This window comes from Galeopterus variegatus, unplaced genomic scaffold (assembly GCF_000696425.1).
Source record: "Galeopterus variegatus unplaced genomic scaffold, G_variegatus-3.0.2 Scaffold161, whole genome shotgun sequence".
Classification (NCBI taxonomy): domain Eukaryota; kingdom Metazoa; phylum Chordata; class Mammalia; order Dermoptera; family Cynocephalidae; genus Galeopterus; species Galeopterus variegatus.
In genome coordinates, this window is record NW_007726272.1 from 576,118 (window position 1) to 594,708 (window position 18,591).

Here is an 18,591-nt window from a genome sequence, read left to right on the forward strand (position 1 = left end):
TCTGGAGAAGTGGTTCCTTCTGCTCTGCCAAATCGACCTTGAACTTTCCTTTCAAGTTTCTCTTTTTGGGGGGAGAGGGGGAGGAAGAGATTAGAAAGTGAGAAGAGACGCTCCCAGATGGAAAAAAGGGACAGGGTCCCATGGGCAGCGGCCTTCTTCTGAAGTCTCACTTCTTCAGGGGTTCTAACAGAAACCACACACACTATCTTCTTCTAGTCATCATCCATGGAGAAGGAAATTACTCTCCCACAACCTCATAACTAATCATTTTAGTAGTTCCAAGAAATTTCCAAGAAATTACTTAGTCTTACTTCTGAGAAGTTCTTCCACATACTCAAAAAATCTCTGGAAAACCAAACCAAGGCGGCAAAACACCAAAGGGAAAGCCAAGATCTATTTCTGGGGCTCATGTTTAATCTTGTGCTATGCTTTGATAAAGTCTGAACAGCTGATGCTTCGAGCTGACTGGATTTCTGAGACAGGAAGGGCAGTGCACACAGACTCCACAGAGAGAAAGCCCTTGAACCCCCACCATGATGGGGCCAGCTGCAGTGCAGGATGGGGGGCTGGCTTACCTGGCACCTTGTCCACAGATGCAAACACAGAACGCTGCACCGTGGGGTCACTGCTGCCCCGGCGACCCTGGTCGTAGAAGCGGAAAGGCAGGTGCTGGGTGGAAGTGGAGGAGCCGAGTCCAAATCCCAGGACTTCAGTTGTTGGCTGGACTGGGAGGTCCAGGAGGGCTACAGTCAAACAACACCGTGGTTCATTCTCAGCATGTAGGATGGGGGCAGGGACAGGATTGGGGGTGGGGGACACACTGTAGTGGCTGTGGCCCTGCCAGGCATTACTTGGGAGATGCCAAGCAGGGAGTAGGCTCTTGAGCAGGGGAGACCAGCAGTACACTAAAGATCCCACTGAGGCTCAAAACATAACTGGAAATCCAGTGAGAGGTTCAGGCAGAGGTTGAGACCAAGAAGAAGGGGCTTCCAGGACTGGCTCCTCGCATGGAATGATGCTGGGCCAATCTCTACCCGGGATTCTCATCTTCCAGTGAAAAAAGATCTTCAAGACTTAGCTTCAGACCCCAAAGCAAGGGGGGCCAATTCTGCCCTGAAAGTTCCTATTTATATATCTGTGCAGGGGGAGGACTGGGTGAGAAAGAATATATACGCGTATGTACATGTGTATTATGAGTGTGTTTATCTGTCATAGCTGTTATCTTCCTTTCCATAGACAAATCTCATGATGTATCAATTCAGAGAGACTTTTTAAAATCAATTTAAGTATGTAAGGCATTAGTTCTAACAGCCACTTTACGGCATAATTCTCAATTTTCAAATGAAATATTTGGCCTTCACTCCAGCTGTGAGAAATTGCTTTACAAAAAAAAAAAAATAAATAAAAAAACCCTCTGAAAATAAATCTTAAAAGAAAGGGCTGAATGATTTCACTTTGCACATTATGAAATGCTTCTGTAATGATTTTGCAGGCCAAGTTTCAGCTAAGCGAGAAATAAGGTGGGGACGACTATTTGGGATGCAGGCTGTGCAAATCAACAAGGCATGCACAATAAACAATGGAATCTACAAGCCAAACCCTCCAAAGATTAATTTTTAGGTTATCCCTTAAGAAAACCCCCTCCTGCCCCAGTGGGCTGAAAAATCCTCTCAGCAACCACACCAGAATGGAGCGAGGCTCAGAATGCCCGAACCAAAAGGCGCTAGGTATCTTGAGAAAGACTGTTCATAATTTTAGGAGTTGACAGAATGCCTGTTTCCTGAGAATGCTCTGCCTTCCACCTGAAGAACAGAATGCCCTTGTTTCAGTGTCTTTATTTCTGAAAAAGCTTGGGCCTTCCTGACACATTCACCATCATCCCTGTGAAATGTAAAACAAATTCAGGGCTGGTTCCCAGCCCCTCCCCAAGCAGGGCTGCCCCTCGTGAGAGCTGGGAAGGGGAGCAGGGAGGAGGAAGGGGTAAGCTTTAGAGTAGCAAGGTCTGCATTTGGGTTCTGCCAACTTGCTGCCAGTGAGATACGGGGCAAGTTGCTAAGCCTCAGTTCCCCCCTCTGTCAAATGGGCAGAGCAGGTCCTACAGACCTCAAGGGTTGTTTAGGATTGAAGGTGGTAGAGGAATATCAAAGCACTCTGTAACTGTAGCTTGAGAACTTCAGTGTGGAGGACAGAGAACAGCTGTCCCACACTGATGTCTTGCCTGCTAGGGATGGCTCCCCTTCTCTTCCATGCAGCCCTAGAAACTCTCTAGGTACCAAACGCTTGGGAAGCAGAAATTCTGAGCAGATCCCCCATCATCTCGTAAAGCACAATTAATTCTTGAGCTGTATGTGTCCTTTTCTAGAGAAGCTATAGGGCTGCTCAAGGTCAGTGTGAGAACCGCACTGACAGTCCTGTGGCTACTTCTATCCCCCTGAGGGCCCAGAGGACACCCGGCCAGGGCCTGGCCACTCACCAGCTATCCTCTGCATCTTCATGCGCCTCGCCTGGATGCGGCCTTTGGCCAGGCGCTGCTTGGCAATGATGCAGCGGATATGGTCTGAGAAAATGAAGGTGGCCTGCAGGATGGGGAAGGGCTTGGAATGGGGGCTGGATGCAGGCTTGTGGATGGTGATGTTCAGGGCACGGCTGTCATCCTCCACACCAGTCACCTGCATGTCCTGCACAGGGAGGGGGCAAGGAAAAGGGTTTTGGTCAGGTTTGGGAGGATGGCAACTGCTCAGAAGCTGTGGGATCCATGTCTCACCTAGAAAGAGGCCCCCAAGTTCAACTCTGCTTTGGCTCTGAAGGAGACCAACAGCCTCCCAAGTCTACCAGAGTTGAGGATGGTACAAACCAGACCAGACCCCATGGGAGAAGACAGGGTAGGAGGCATGGGGAACCCAAAAAAGCCGCTGCTGGTTATGTAGGCTGGAACTCGTTTCCATGAGGATTGAAGACAGCCAGTGGAGAAAAGGGTAGAGCAGCCTTTCCAGGTAATTCAACAGGCAAACTCCAGCACTTCTCACTTCTGAGAAACCAGAGCTAACACCCAAACTGCTGTCTTCATCTGGCACGATCTTAGACGCAGTCGTTCATCTCCTAACCCATTTCTTCCTTATTTCTCTAAGGATGGGGCATCACTGGTATCCATTTGTATGTCTTTGAGGAACTTCTGGTCCCTGAAGGAAAAAGCTAATCCTGAGAAAGGGACAGGGAGGGCCAGTAGGCAGATATTTGAAGCAAGCTATATTTCAAAGGTGGGGAAGAAACTAATGCGTAGCAAGTGTCACAAGGATGAATCCAATCTAAAACCTCAGAATGGCCTCTGCATAGAAAATCTGCTTCCCATAAAGGTTTGAGATGATTTGAGATAAAAGCATGAGATAGGAGATAAACACAAAGTCAGAAATGCTAGAGGAGGTGGGGAAAATGTTGAAAAAGGCTCATGAAGTAAGATGGTTACTATTCTTAGGCATTACATTTGGCATGGGCTCTTTGGAAATAATACCTGTGTCAAATAGCGGCAGGGAAGATTAGATGAGGTACTATGCATTTGGAGCAGGGAGTGTGGTGGGTAGTAAGAACCTGACAAATAGTAGCTATTGGAAGACGACCAAAAAAAAAAAAGGTTTATGTGGCTTTCATTGTCTGATGGAGGGCACGTATTAATCCTTCAGGGGAGAAAAACACTTCCTGACACTAAACTCTAAAGGAAATTGATCATAAGCCTAGACAAATAAGAAGCATAAGTTACCTAATGGACAATGTCTTACATGGAAGTCTTTTTTTTAAATGAAAGATTCTTCTACAATTGTTTTCACATCACCCTCTGTAAAAGACATTTTTTTTTTAAATAGAAAGATTCTAAAGAGGAGGAGGTTAGGGAAGAAGTTTCAATAGCATCTTCAAATACATGGAAGGTTCTCATGGGGAGTGCGACACAGCCAGCAGGTCCCATGATGGCAAGGTGGAGGGGGGTCATCCTGGGCAAAGCCTTTCCAGAACCAGGACTGTCCAGCAAGGAAATGGTTTGCCTCAATGTAGGACAAATCTCAGTCCTGAAGTGTCTGCTGTACATTCAGGGACTAGGGGTATGACAGAAGTGTGAGCTGGAAAGCTGTCTTCAGCCCTTCTGGTTCTGTGCTTCATTCACTCAACAAGCTGGCATTAGTCACCCACCACACTGACAAACATAATGAAATCCCTAGCCCTAACTTGGTGTTTGGCAATTTAGAGCCCACTTCTGCTACACAGGAGGTGAGGAGAAGGGAATTCTCATAAATTGCCACTGGCAACAATCATTTTAGAGACGAATTTGGCAGTATCTATTAACATTTATAATAGGCACACCCCAACTTCTTGGTATCTGCCTAGGAAAATCTTGCCCAAGTGTATAAGGAAGTAAGAACATTTCTCTTCACAGCAGCACTGTTTGGTAAAAAAAAAACAGAAAAAGCCAATGGACATTAGATGAACATGCCTTGGTACATAGTCATAGAACAGTGAAAAACGATACCAGCACGTGTGCATATGCTAACCCAAGTTAAAAATCATACTTACAAATAATTGCAATGACAGTGGAAAACATTACAATTTTAAATGAAAAAGAGGATTAAAATTTTATGAGTTTGATATGTTAAAAAAAAAAGGTATCCCTACAAAGAAGTACAAATGTAAAGAAATGTGCCAAATCATGAACAGAAATCTTTCATTAGAAAAAGACTGGTAGGTGGGGTGTTTATTTTTTCTTAACAGCTTTATTGAGGTATAATTTATATACCATAAGAAATACTATCAAGTAAAAAAAGGAAAGTTTAGAATATGTTCAATGTGATGTCATAAGAAATACACACATTCTCTCTCTCAAGTGTATGTACACAATTTAAAAACATAGTCCATGTAGTTACATTTATATGTGCACTTGGCAGAGAAACATCTGGAAGGATCAGACCAATAATGGAGGTTCTCTGTTGTGGAGCAGGGAAGTGAAAAGATGGAGGGTTTTGGTCAAAGAGGACTGACTCGGTGTTTATCTGTGCATCTGTGCGATGTTTTAGCTTTCTTCCGGTGACAATTAGTTCACATATTCCTTGTATCATTAAAAATTAATTGTAAAGATGACAACTGTGTGTGTGTTTGTACAGGCAACCAAGAAGAGATACTGGAGTCTTTAGTCATCTTACCTGTAGGAGGCCTGCAAACTTGACGACTCCCCAGCCAAGCCTGGACACGTCGGGCTCCACCAAACTCATCTGGTAAATATCAACAGCCAGGAATCTCTGGACCATGCCGCCATCCTTGGTGATCACTGTGCACGCGATCAAGTCGCTGTTATCTGAGAGGAGGGAGCCAGAGAGCAGAATGAGGCACTGTCTGGCTACCCATCCTGATGCAGACATTCCAGCTGACTCTCGTCTGCTGGGCAGCAGGCTCAGGGGTCAGAGCCTGGGCCTAGAATCACACAGACCTGGGTCTGAGTCCCTCTTCTGCCAGTTATGCTAGACGAGTTTCTTTCCCTCTCTGGGCCACATATTCTTCATCTGAAAAACAGGTATAATGCCTACTCCCTCAAAGTGCTATTTGTTAGGACTGATATAAAGCACATAAAGCATTAGACTAATGTTCACTGCATATTAGGTGCTCAAACCGTAGCTTAAAAATAACCATCAGTCCAAAAATCCCAGTAACATTTCAGTACTTTCTTACAGACCGATAGCAGGTTACAATTGTGATGGTTTGTCTAAATCAAGCGAAGACAAGAAAACAAGAGTCCCCTGTGCCATTATAGAATCGCTGAGCACTCAACTTGGTGTCTGGCAATACACAGCCAAGCTCTGCACCGGATGGTATATGATCCTGGACAAGGCATTTGGCCCCTCTGAATCACATTTCTCCCAATTATAAAATGGGAATAATGTCCCATGTCTTGAGATGTTTGGTGTGTTAAATGAGAACAGATAGGAAAAGCATTCTAGTGTGGGTTCTTGTGTGTAGGGGGTCCTCAGCATATGCTAGGTCCCTTCTCTTATTTTAAAATTATCCCTCCAGTTCAACGTCTAATTCAGTGCCTGTCTTTGATGACTGTGAAATGAAGCAAGTAACACAGAACCATTAAATCTACAGTCTACTTTGAGTTCCCTCCAATGGATTCCTCTGCCACATATGTTTTATTTTTACTATTTTTAAAAATTTTCTTACATTGGGTTTATTTTTTCTTTTCTTTATTTTTCTTTTTTTAACCTGCCACATGTTTTAAACAAGATAGCTGAACCAGGAAACAACCTAAATGTCCCCAAATAGGGGAACAACTTAAGTATGATTTTTTTCCCATTAGATGGAAAATTATATACCCACTTAAAAATTATGTTTAACCAAACTGTGAAAAGAGGTTACCTGTGGGGAGGGAAGTGAGAATTGGGGGTGGAAGTGTGTGTGTGTGGGAAGTATAAATGGGAGAACTTTCGTTTTTGTTCCACGTACCACTTTGTTGCTTGAAATTATTTTAAAATGAGAAAGTATTCAAAGTATACTTTTGAAATACATTTGAAAAAACCAAAATTAAAAATCATATTTGCAAATAATCGCAATGACAGTAGAAAACATTACAATTTTAAATAAAAAGAGGATAAAAATTTTATTACTGTGAGTTTTACTATGAGTTGATATGTTAAAAATAAGTGTTCCTACAAAGAAATATAACTGCAGAGAAATGTGCCAAAACATTAACAGAAGTCTATGACTAGAGAAACAATGCTAGGTGAGTGTTTTTTTTTTCTTAACAGCTTTACTGAGGTATAATCTATGTGCCATAAAATTCAACCATTTTAAGGGTGCAGTTTAAGTTTTAGTAAATTTACAATTGTACACTACTACATTCCAGTTGTGGAACACTTCTATCAATCACCCCAGTAAGTTCTGTTGGGAGCACTTTAACCACGTATCTGGGGGAATTCTGATCCCCAAAACACAGAATTACAAATTCGCACTCAGGTTTTCTTCAGGGATTCTGCGCCAACCCCGCCCCCTGTCCCGCTTTCTTACTTTTCATCTGGATCTAAGGATGAGAGGTCAATTTCTCCCCCTTCTGTCCCTCCAGCATATGACCACCTAAGACAGCCAGACACCCTCATCGCAAACCCAGCCCCAGATGGGTGTAACTGTGCAGATTGTACTTTCTTCTCATTGATGGCAAAAGTCTTCTTCCCTTTCCCAACAGACCAGCCAAGTATTTTAAAGGATTTAAAAACACATTTTATCCTGAATTTTCAGTTCCATTCCGGATGACTTTCTCTGGATGTCTTCTGAATTATCAAAAATGAAAGTCATCACATTCATTCTTATAAGTATTTTCTTTGTGGTAGGTAAGGTTTATTTTCTTTACTTAATATTTTAAACATTTTCCTCAATGAGAATCTTTTTTTTTAAAAGAAAATAGAACAAACCATAGCCCCTTTCTCTTTCCTTTCTCTTTCTCTCCCTCCTGCCTCTTTTCTCCTCTTTCGTTCTCCACTCTGAATGGGACAACTCAGCTTTCCTCTTTTTTCACGTTCACAAAAGAAGTTCATTTGTCTGAGGGTCTGACCTGAGAAAGCAGACCCAGTCACACGCTGTGATGACAGTGGGCTTTGGTGACAGTGGGCTTTGTCAGAAGGCAACCCGACTCCCTCATAAAGCCCAGCTGCCTTAGGGGTTTCAGGGGGAAAAAGACCTACCGCCTCTGCCACAAAGAACAAAAAAGGAAGGACAAAACCCCAAAGCGGAACAACGCTCAGAAATGTAATTGAGACATCAAAGTCCTGTGAGAACGCAGCGAGAGATTTCATAAGAAAACTCAGACGCGAGAGTACCAGTGAGACAGGAAGGCTCCCGGCAAGGGAGCCTCTCGCTTTTCAGAAGCTGTGGGGGCAGTTAAGGAGAAATGAAGCGGCTTCTACCCACTACAAGAGAACGCCGTCCTGGAGGGAAATCACGGAAATGATGGTTTGGGGTGACTCGTTGGTGGGTCTCTTAGGTATAGTTTTAAGGAACTCCTGCACCCTCTTATGCCCTGGGCTGCTCCACACACTGGCCGTGGGCATTCCCTCCTGAAGCCTTGAAGGACAGTGTCTGTTCACCTCTGGATGGTGTCTTGGGTGGAGGAGGAACCCTGGAGAGAGAGGTGCTGCACAGAACCCAGTTTTGCCCACCTTTGCCTGCAGCCTTTGTGGATGTGGCTTGGAGTCACAGGGAGCCATGCAGGGTGCTGAGGTACCATGAGGGATGTGGGAATGTGGGAAGGACTCAGCGCAGGCAGCTCATTCCTGGTGTGTGGCGGCCTCAGAAGCCTGCCTCCCTGCCTCTCAGGAGTGGCCAGTGCAGGTGACAGGTGACATGAGACTTTGTGGTCATCCACACACCTCCAATTGCCAGATCTCACTGTCCCTCTGAATTTCCTGGCTCCCTCCCCCACCAACTTCACTTCAAAAAGGGGGGCAGTAGGGCTCTATTTAAAAAAATTGCAGAAAATTACCAGAAGACAATATAGGAGAATATCCATATGACCTCAGAGGTAGGATGAATAAAGCGGTGAATGTGAAGTACTCCCACGGGCCATTCACAGATAAGGGAATGGGGACAGTCAGTAGTAACACAAGCAAAGGTGCTTATTCTCTTGAGAAATCAGGGAACAAATCAAAACCAGACACCATCCTCTATGCCTCAGACTGGCAGAAATAAAAACGCCTGATAACATCAGGTGTTGGTGAGGATGTAGAGAAACTGGTATTCTCAAAAGGTGCTAGTAGGAGAATAAATTAACATAGGAATAAATTAACATAGCCATTTTGAAGGGCAAATTAACATTATTTATTAAAACTGAAAGTTTCACATCCTATGACCTGGCAACTGGTATGTTCCCAAGAAAACCACTTGTGTGGGCCAAGAGACACACACGAGGTTGTCGAGAGCAGCTCTTGGGTCTATAAGAACACAAATGTCCAGCAACAAGGGAAAGCCTAAACAAAATGTGTTCATTCATTTGGTGCAAAACTGTATGACAATGCCAAGGAATGAACTAGCTCTCCAGATACTTCAACAGGGTTAAGTCTCAAGAACATACCATTGAGTGGAAAAAGCAAGATGCGAGGTGATTTTGGTTTATAGGTGATTTTGGTTTATATGCAAAGCTGTGATTTTTCCAAAGGGGAAAATAGATGCTATTTGCATACTTAAAATTGAATAAGGAAAAAAGAATCTCTTTCCACACCCTTATAAAAGGGCCTTTGGTTCTAGGCCCAGCCAGGGTTGGGGAGCAGCAGCAGGCCAACCACAGAGGCGGCGAGCAATCACCGAGAATTGGCTGATGGCAAGCAGCTCTCCAACAGCACCCTTGTTACACAGCTGCAATGTTTCTAAACAGGCTAGAGCTGGGAGTCAGGAGCTGGGGTGTCCAGTTCAACTCACACATGCGTATGTGTAGTGCAATTGCCCACTTGGGGCCGGGCCTGGCACCAGGTGCTGGGCAATGATACCCAGGATGAGGTTCGGCCCCTGCCTCCAGGAGCTCAGGGGCTAGTAGGGAGGCTCAGGTGCCTATTGGTAGAGCTGGGCTCAGGACTATAAAGTGCCATGCAGACCAAGCCTCTGTTCTGGGGAGGAACCAGGTCCCGCAGGTGGGATGGCAGGTGTTCCTATCACCCGCCAGGACCCTGAAGGCACAGGCTGCCTCCCAGTGGAATCTTGCTCCAGGGAAAGGTGAAAGGGTCCCTCTTACTCCTCCTCGGTACTTTTATTTATTTGAGGGAGGAGATTTGCCATTTTCTTTTATTTGAAAATATTAAGCTTATCAACCTCTTTCACTGGATAACACATTCATGCTCCCATTTTAAAAGGTGTGAAACTTTATTACAGCGGCCAGTAAGTCTCCCCTGTCCCCCTCCCAGAGGCAACCACTGCAGGGATTTCTTGCTCTCCATCCACTGTGCACTTCCAAATGCTCACATGGCTATGTCCTCCCCTGCCTTCTCTTTCACCAGTGATGGCACACCAAACACAGTCTACACTGTGCTTTTGCCACTGAACTGTGCATCCTGGTAACATATCAGAACAGAGATCCTCCTTGCGCCTTTTCATAACTACATTTCTCCCATGGTAGGTATGACTCTGATTTAACAGCTCTCCAACGGATGGACATTCAGGTTATTCATAAGCTTTTGCTGCAGCAGTCAAAGGAATATTCTTATTTATATGTACATGTGAGAGCACATCAACAGCAGCAAAGTATGCCTTGTGCTTAATTTTTCTCTTTAAAGCACTGTGTTTGGGCTGGCCAGTTAGCTCACTTGGTTGGAGCATGTGCTGATAACACCAAGGTGATGGGTTTGGATCCCTGTACCGGCCAGCTGCCAAAAAAACACAGAAAACAAACAAAAAAGGTAAAATTAAGTAGGTGAAATTAGGGGACCAGGCCACCCTCCCTCAACCAGGCACACAGTGCCAGCACCTCAGAGCCTGCCCAGGGACCCAGAGAAGGGGATTGGATACCCCTCCCACAACGAGGCACATGGCGTCAGTGCCTTGGGGCCTGCCCAGGGATCAGAGGCATGGAGAAGGGGACCAGACACACCCCACAACCAGACATACCGCCAGTGCCAAGGAGCATAACAAAAATAGCACCTCCATGTGGGTGGCCCACCACAGCCACCACCATAACCATGGCTGCCGCGAAAGTGGCTAGACACCACAACCACCACGTAGATGGTTTGCCAACCACTGGACTGCATTCACACAAGGAGAATCACCAGCAGAGACAAAGAAAAGAAGAGGATGTCTCTTTCCACAAAGCCCATTTCAGAGTGACAGAAGAAGCTCTGCTCGATGATAATACTGGGGGACCCGATCACATCTCTCAGCATTGGATAGATCATCTAGGCAACAGATTAACAGAGTAACCATTATTCTTTCTGAAGGAGAGAAGAAATCTAGGGTAATTAGAGGGGGTGAGGGAGGGAATGGGGGAAGTGGAGAGATTGGACAAGGGGCATAAAGAATAATTACGATTTGTAACAATAAATATGCTAGTAATATTGATTTGATCAACATATCTTAATGTTCAACCCCCAAAATATGTATAATCAAAAAACTAAGGGGCTGGCCCGTGGCTCACTCAGGAGAGTGTGGTGCTGATAACACCAAGGCCCTGGGTTCGGATCCCATATAGGGATGGCCGGTTCGCTCACTGGGTGAGCGTGGTGCTGACAACACCAAGTCAAGGGTTGAGATCCCCTTACCGGTCATCTTTTAAAAAAAAACTAATACAATCTGAGACTTTCTCCCTGGTGTAAGAGAATGGACCAGAGGGGCACTGAAATGGATTTCCTTATGGACTGTACTTTCTAAAGATGGCCACGGCAGTATCTCCCACCCTACCCACTCTTCTTATAGTGTGATTTTGACTCTCCTCCCATCAAGTGGTGGGGTCTACATCCTTTCTCCTTGAAGCTGGGTGGACCTCTGTGATTGCCTAAACTAAAAAAGTACCAGTGAAAGTGATGCTGTATGATTTCTTTTTTTTTTTTCCTTTTTGTCTTTTTTCGTGTCCGGCAACGGATCGCAACCCTCAGTGTCGCGCCCGCACCGGACCGGGACCGGCAACGGGATCGCAACCCTCGGCGCTGCGCCCGCTCCTCGCTCAGCCAGTGAGCAGGAACCGGTCTGCATGTGGGATCCGAACCCTCGGCGGGAGTGCCGCCGCGCTCCCAAGCGGTGCACTGTAGCAGTGCGCCACCGGGCCGGCCCAATGCTGTATGATTTCTGAGGCAACATTATAAAAATGTTCTTGGAACCTATCCACCATGCTGTGAGGAAGCCCAAGCTGCCGTGGAGACACCTGCAGAGAGAAACCAAGGTCCCAGGCCCACAGCCAGCCCCAGCTGACCCTCTAGTCCCTACCCTGACTGATGCCATGTGGAGCAGAGACAAGCTATTACCATCGAGCCATGGACAAATCACAGATTTGTGAATGAAATGAATGTCATTATTTTAAGTCACTAAGTTTTAAGATGGTTTGTTACTCAGCAATAGTTAATTCCAACAGTGACTTAGCTTAATTTATGCTATATCCAGGCACACATAAAGTTCTGGAATTATTTTAGTACCACCAAGGGGCTGCAAACCACATCTCAGAAGACTGGCCTGGAGAAACAGCTTGGGCTGAATATTCTGGATGCTCAGAAGGTCCTGTAGTATCAAGCAGAATAAAGGGAAACTAGCAATTTTCTAACAGAATTCTAGGATGTTGGGAGAGAAGAGAGAAGGAGAAAAGGAAAAAGCAGGAAAGAGCCACCTCACCATAAAGTGTAGAATCAGGGCAACTTGGCCTGGTAAAAACTCTTTGAGGGGCCGGCCCGGTGGTGCACTGCTACAGTGCGCCGCTTGGGAAGCACGGCAGCGCTCCCACCGAGGGTTCGGATCCCACATACAGACCGGCCGCTCACTGGCTGAGCGAGGTGCAGGAGCAACACCGAGGGTTGTGATCCCGTTGCCGGTCCCGGTCCAGTATGGGTGCGACACTGAGGGTTGCGATCCGTTGCCGGTCACGAAAAAAGACAAAAAGGAGAGGGAAAAAAAAAACAAAAAAAACCCTCTGAGCTTTGGAGCCATAGAGACTGGGTTTATATCCCCGCTCCATAATTAATAACTGTGTGACCCTGGGCAGGTCACCTTCCTTCTCTGGGCCTCAGGTTCCTCACTTCTGAAAATGAGGCTTAAACCTCTGCAGGACTGTGGAGGGGACCTGAGAGGGAGCACACATCATGGACACAAGCTGTGGTGTCCTCCTGGTTCAAGACAAATTGCTGGAAGCGCCCTGACTTTCCCGAGCCATGACTCTCTCCAGTCAGAAACCTCCTGCCTAAGGCGAAGCCACGCTTTCTAAATACAGTCTCCTGACTAAGCGCGTCTCTTCAGAAGGGGAAAATGAATCATGGGTTTTGGCTGTTTCTCAGAACTCCTGTGGGGTCGTGGAGTGAGCCAGCTACACAGGCTCCCTTGGCCTCTCCAGAGAGGCTTACTTGACCCTTCATCTGTGGTGGCATCCCCCCTCCCCACATCTCCCAGCCCCTACCCCCACTGCCAGCCATTCCTAAATTCTCCCACTTAATCCTTCCTTGTGGAGGCCCGCCTCCCCGTTCAGACCGTTAAGTCCCCAGCCAATGTCACCATCCTATCAAAATCCACTACAAAGTGAAAACAACAGCCGTTTGGGGGTATATGAAAGTTGCTCACATCACGTTTCCCTGGGCACTAACTGGAGCGCTTTGAAAAGAAAGCCCGTGCTGACTGATGTGCAGACCAGCGGCTGTGCCCCTGGGAGGGGCCCAGGCAATGGCTTGCTGGCACTGAGGATGTATTTGTGGATGGAAAGGGGGAAGCTAATGTCTTTTGGTGCTCTCATTTTGGGGCCAAGGACTTCTCAACCAGCTGTTCTTTTTAGCCCCTGGGCTGAAGCCTTCTTCTATAGCTCCCTCTGACTGGCTGAAGCTCATTACTGAGCAGTAAATGGGGCTGATTGACTTTCTGCTGTATTTAAACGATCCCTTCATAATAAAATGTGGATGCCAATACTGTAATTTAGTTCTTGGCATTGGTGGCTCCTACTACATTTAGAATCGAAGAAGTCTTTATCCTTACAGTGGGATCTCTAGGCCAGCTGAATTCCAGTGCTTTGAAATCCGATCCTCTGGGTTTTTGGCCACAGCTGGAGTTTAGATTAGCAATTTAGTAAACCACCAAGTCTCTCAGGCACATGCCGCTAATCAGAGATCAGGAGGGGCTGAGGAACAGCGCACACTGATTCCCCAAGAGAAGGGCAGGCTCACCCTGGGATTCCAAGATAGCGGGGCCTACAGAGAGATGTCACAGCTGACAGACCAGAAAGGCCCGCGACTACATTTGCAAGGAGTGCATCCATCCGAGCTGACTTGGTTTCCATTCCAGGGCCTGCCCTCGTGCCAGGGATTAGAAAGGGATACATTGCAGTGGTCTATGGGCAGTGCAGGAGAGCAGTGAGGATCACTGACTTTCGCTGGAGTTGGGGATGCAGTGCTATTCAGGCTTTGGTTCTCTAAAGCCACCTACTGAAAGCTGATCCGGGCTTAGTTTTTAAAGTGAGGACCTCTGTCCTCAGTAGTTTTATGAATGACAACTGCTGCTGACACCATGACCAGGATTTATTGAGTGCTTTGGTATGCCAGGACCTGAGATCCCACTTGACATGATCCTGGGACCCTTTGAGGTGGGTTTGCTGGTTCCAGAGGACACAAACTGCAGGAGGTCAAGCAACCTCCCCAAGGACACACACTGATAGCAATGTGGCCGAGTCATGGAGCCAGATGGACATGTGATGTGTGACATTATCCTGAACAACCTGCTTGAAACCTAGATGGGGCCAGAGAGAAGACCCACTCTCATTTCCCTCAGAGAGAGGACACCCCCCCCGCCCCCAACCCTGGGGCTAGCTGTTGATGGTGTGGGATGCTGGCCGGTCCTGGCAGGGGACAATCAAATGACTTAAGAGGCAGCCCTGGAGGTTTGACCCTATGGCAGATGACCTGGAACCCCCTATGTACTCCTGGGCTTCCCTTGGCAAGGTCCCCCCTTCACTGGGCACTTGGTGGTCCCTTCCAGTGGCAGACCTAGGTCCTTCGCTAGCTCGGAAAATGCTAGCTCTCTCCCCTCCGTAAGAGTCTCTTCCTGGCACACAGGACAGATAGCCCCTGCCCCTTGGGCTCTTCCCAGATGCTGGGATATAGCGGTACACAACACAGGCCAAAGCCTTGCCCTCAGGGGGCCTTCAGACCAGTGGACAGATGGCAGCCCTTTGTGGCACTGAATAATGCTTTGACAGCAACTCAAAGGAAAACCAGCACTGTGTGGCTCCCTGAAGACAGAATGCAGCTGAGGGGAGAGGCCTTTGGTGGCCAGTGATGCATGGCTGGGAGCGCCTGGTGAGCTCAGGCTGGGAGCATAGGCTGTAGGATATCAATCAGAAGCCCAGTGGGAGAGTGCAATCCATCTCCCCAATGTCACCATCCTATCAAAATCCACTACAAAGTGAAAACAACAGCCGTTTGGGGGTATATGAAAGTTGCTCACATCACGTTTCCCTGGGCACTAACTGGAGCGCTTTGAAAAGAAAGCCCGTGCTGACTGATGTGCAGACCAGCGGGGCAGGAATGACAAGGAAGTGGGCCCTGGTAAATTCCATACACCCACCAAAGGAGGGAGAACAGGCCTGTAGGAGCACCCGGACCTTCCTGAGTCTGGATTAACTCCAGGAGGGGACTCTGTCCGTGACTCATGACACTCTGGAGACAAAAAAAGAGAGAGATCTGACCATTCCCGCTGAGGGTGTGAACCAGCCACTCAATTAGGTTGGCTGCTTATCCTGACAGTCAAATCAATCCTTTGAACAAAATTAAGTAACCATTTCTCCATCAACCCAGCAGCAGCTTATGGGTTATTTGCTGCAGGTAGCAATCAATTACTTCATAGTCTTTGAAGCTCCCTAAAGCATTCCTTCCCAGCATGACAAGGGGCAGTTGAGCAGTGGGATGTTTCCTGCATGGAGAGTGGGCCTGGGCATGTTTCTACTGCCAACCCTTTGAGCCGGACCCCTCTAAGAAGAAACGAGAAACTGCACTGGTATTGCTCTCCAGATTTGCAAAGGAGAGCAGGAATCAGCTATGCAGATATTAGGATGTTTGCTCAAATCCAATTACCCAGGAAAACTGTGACCTACTGTTTGGTTCTAAGATTTCAACCACCATCCCCGGGGCTCCCAGAACAGCTGCCACACTGATGTCCTGGCCTTTGGCCTCCTCTCTGCCCACTGCTGCCCAGAGCATCAAGAGCAAACAGCTGAAGCACTGCTGAGAGACCTCTGTGTTCTCCTAGCACATTCCAACTCTACTTCCCCACCCCTAACACAGTTCTGGATGCAGGGGACGGTCGCGAGCCCAGCCTGGGGCTGGCTGCCTGGAGTCCAGCTGAAGCTTTGCCACTTTCCAGTTGTGCTGACCTGGGCACACGTGCCTCTGCTTTGGCTGCCTCGTCTGCAGGCCAGGGTCAATACAATGACTTTATGGTCTGTTTCGTGATACACCAGCTGGAGTATTTAGGAGAAGGACACTGGGGCCTGCAATTTACTATGAAATACATAAAAAAAAATTAAGATGATTGATGGATGGATAGAGTAGAGATGTGGTAAAACAAGTATGGTAAAATGTTAGTAGTAGAATGTAGGTGGTGGATATAAGGGTGTTCACTGTACAATTCTTTCAACTTGGTTGTATGCTTGAAATTTTTCAGAATAAAAGGCTGGGGAAAAATTGACTTCCTAGAGTTGTTGTGAAGTTCAGATAAGTTATAACAGCATGTCTGACAAAAGGTCACTGGTCAATAAACAGTATTTACAATATCATTATTATTAATTTTCTGACCTTCTTTATATCACTTTTGTGTGATTATAACAGGGCCCTTGCACTGTGAAAATCCATTTGGTTCCTGAATCTGAATAGCAGGGATTTGAATGGGAAGAGTTTAGACATGAAGGGCACCTGCAGTGCTATTTCTAGCATCTCTTAACCCTGCAGAATCTTAAAGTCACCTGATGGATCCAGAGCCACTGAGGACACTATACCAATGCTCACTGTGCAGGTATGTGTGGGCAAATTTGTCATCTGTTTCTTCAGCAGTTACTGTGCAATGAGTCAACTGTCTTGGTGACTGTTAAACGGCCCAGGAGCAATAACTAACTGCAGGTAGGGGCACTGGTGCCACTTTCAAACAAGGAGCCTAAGGCTTGGGAAAGCCAAGCACCTTCTCCTAGGTGCCCACAGGCTGGGGGTGGCACTGGGCCTAGGCTTAGCTCTATCTGCTTCCATTGATGAGATTTTCCACAGCTACATCCTTTCTCTTAGTTTGAAATGCACATGCACATATGACTGGTTTTCACAAAGTGACCAAGAAAATCGGTCATGTTTTCATCTTTCCTCCTTGGAAAATTTCAGTGAGAACAGAGTGAGAACTTTACCCTCCTGTTCCCACACATCCAGCACGTGTGGGGGGCAGCTCCCACTGCCTGCTCAAGTCTAGGTAAGGATGGGCAACTTGCAAAAGCTTTATTCTTTGCTCCCCTTCTTCACACTACACAAAGTTGACAGATAGGCAACTCGGTGAAAATTTAATTACCAGAAACAGAATCCAGATGAGCAGCAATTCCAAGTACAGCATGGCACAACCCCTTATCAGGTGACACACAGCCTGCCACCAGAGGCACAGATCTGATCTTCTAATGCACTGGTGACCACACTTATCTCTGCACACGCTCTTCGGAATGCCACACTTACATAGCACATTGCATAATTTCCTCTCCAAAAATGGCCCTGTTTAGCATGAGTAAACAAAGTTACCTAACTCTGTGAGGCAGCTGAATGGAATACTTGAGATTTCCAAGAAAAGATTTGAATACCTAAGCTGTTCACTATGCAATGCAAGATAGACTAACACAGAATCTGCTTGCGGTGCAGTTCGTTCCTCCCTGCTAACAGTTGGTGAACAAGGATATCCTGGGCTTCAGGAGGCCTGGGGCTTCTACCTATGATTTCTCTGCTCTGGGCCCTTCCACAGGATGTGGTCAGGGTCTCTCCACCCCATATTTCCCGGGTGGCTACTATATGCCAGGCACTGGGCTACCCTGCTCTGGGTGATTTTTCTGATCCTCAGTTTCCTTATCTGAAAAATGGAGATCCCCGGTCTTACTCTCCTGAATGCTGTCAGAAACAAATGAGCTGAGGTGCAGAAAGGGCTTGTTACTGTCCTTCACGTGTGTTGTGTGTACACACCTCTTCTGTCTCCCTCCGGATGGAAGGTTCTTGAAGAGAGGGCCATATGTTCTCTTTCCCTTGGGTTTCCTTTTTAAAGGACTTCATCAGGAAAGTGCACAAAGGAATGGGGGTGACAATAATAGTGCTTTCCCTATAGGGTTGCTAGGAAGACTCAAAGATACTTGCAAAGTGCTAGAATAGCGCCTGGCATGTAGAAGTTCTCTGAACTCAACTCAGGGTTTGGTGAGAACAGTGAGCTGAGAACAAGAAGGGCCTTAGTCTGAAGCCCAGCTGGGCCACTTACTAGGCTGTGTTGCCTTGATCAAGGCAATTGGCCTTTCTGGGTGGGCCTCAGTTTCCTTGTCTCTCAAATGAAGACTTGGGACTAAACCACATGCCTCTTTTCTGATGGGAAAGAACATCTAAATTTCATACCAGAGGGCTGGCCCATGGCTCACTCAGGAGAGTGTGGTGCTGGTAACACCTAGGCCATGGGTTCGAATCCCTATATAGGGATGGCCAGTTGACTCACTTGGAGAGCATGGTGCTGACAACACCAAGTCAAGGGTTAAGATCCCCCTACCAGTCATCTTTAAAAAAAAAAATTTTTTTTTTTCATACCAGGGGACACATTTATAGCTGTTTGGCAGAAATTAGTTCACAGAGTGAATGCTTACTGGCATAGCAGTCTGATTTTTAATTAGCTTGTGGGAATTCAGTATACTTC

The 18,591-nt window shown here is 46.7% G+C and overlaps 1 protein-coding gene across 3 annotated transcripts in view; it reads right to left on the reverse strand.

The window, feature by feature from the left end:
* The window catches only part of CLEC16A (C-type lectin domain family 16, member A), a 213,042-nt gene that overhangs the window by 48,258 nt on the left and 146,193 nt on the right, over nt 1-18,591 (reverse strand). For all 3 annotated transcript variants that reach the window (XM_008593744.1, XM_008593737.1, XM_008593732.1), the window contains 3 exons: nt 5,184-5,335; nt 2,474-2,678; nt 576-743 (listed from right to left, as the gene is read on the reverse strand). In XM_008593744.1, the coding sequence (XP_008591966.1) occupies nt 576-743; nt 2,474-2,678; nt 5,184-5,335 (525 nt within the window). The remainder of the gene's footprint in view (nt 1-575; nt 744-2,473; nt 2,679-5,183; nt 5,336-18,591) is intronic.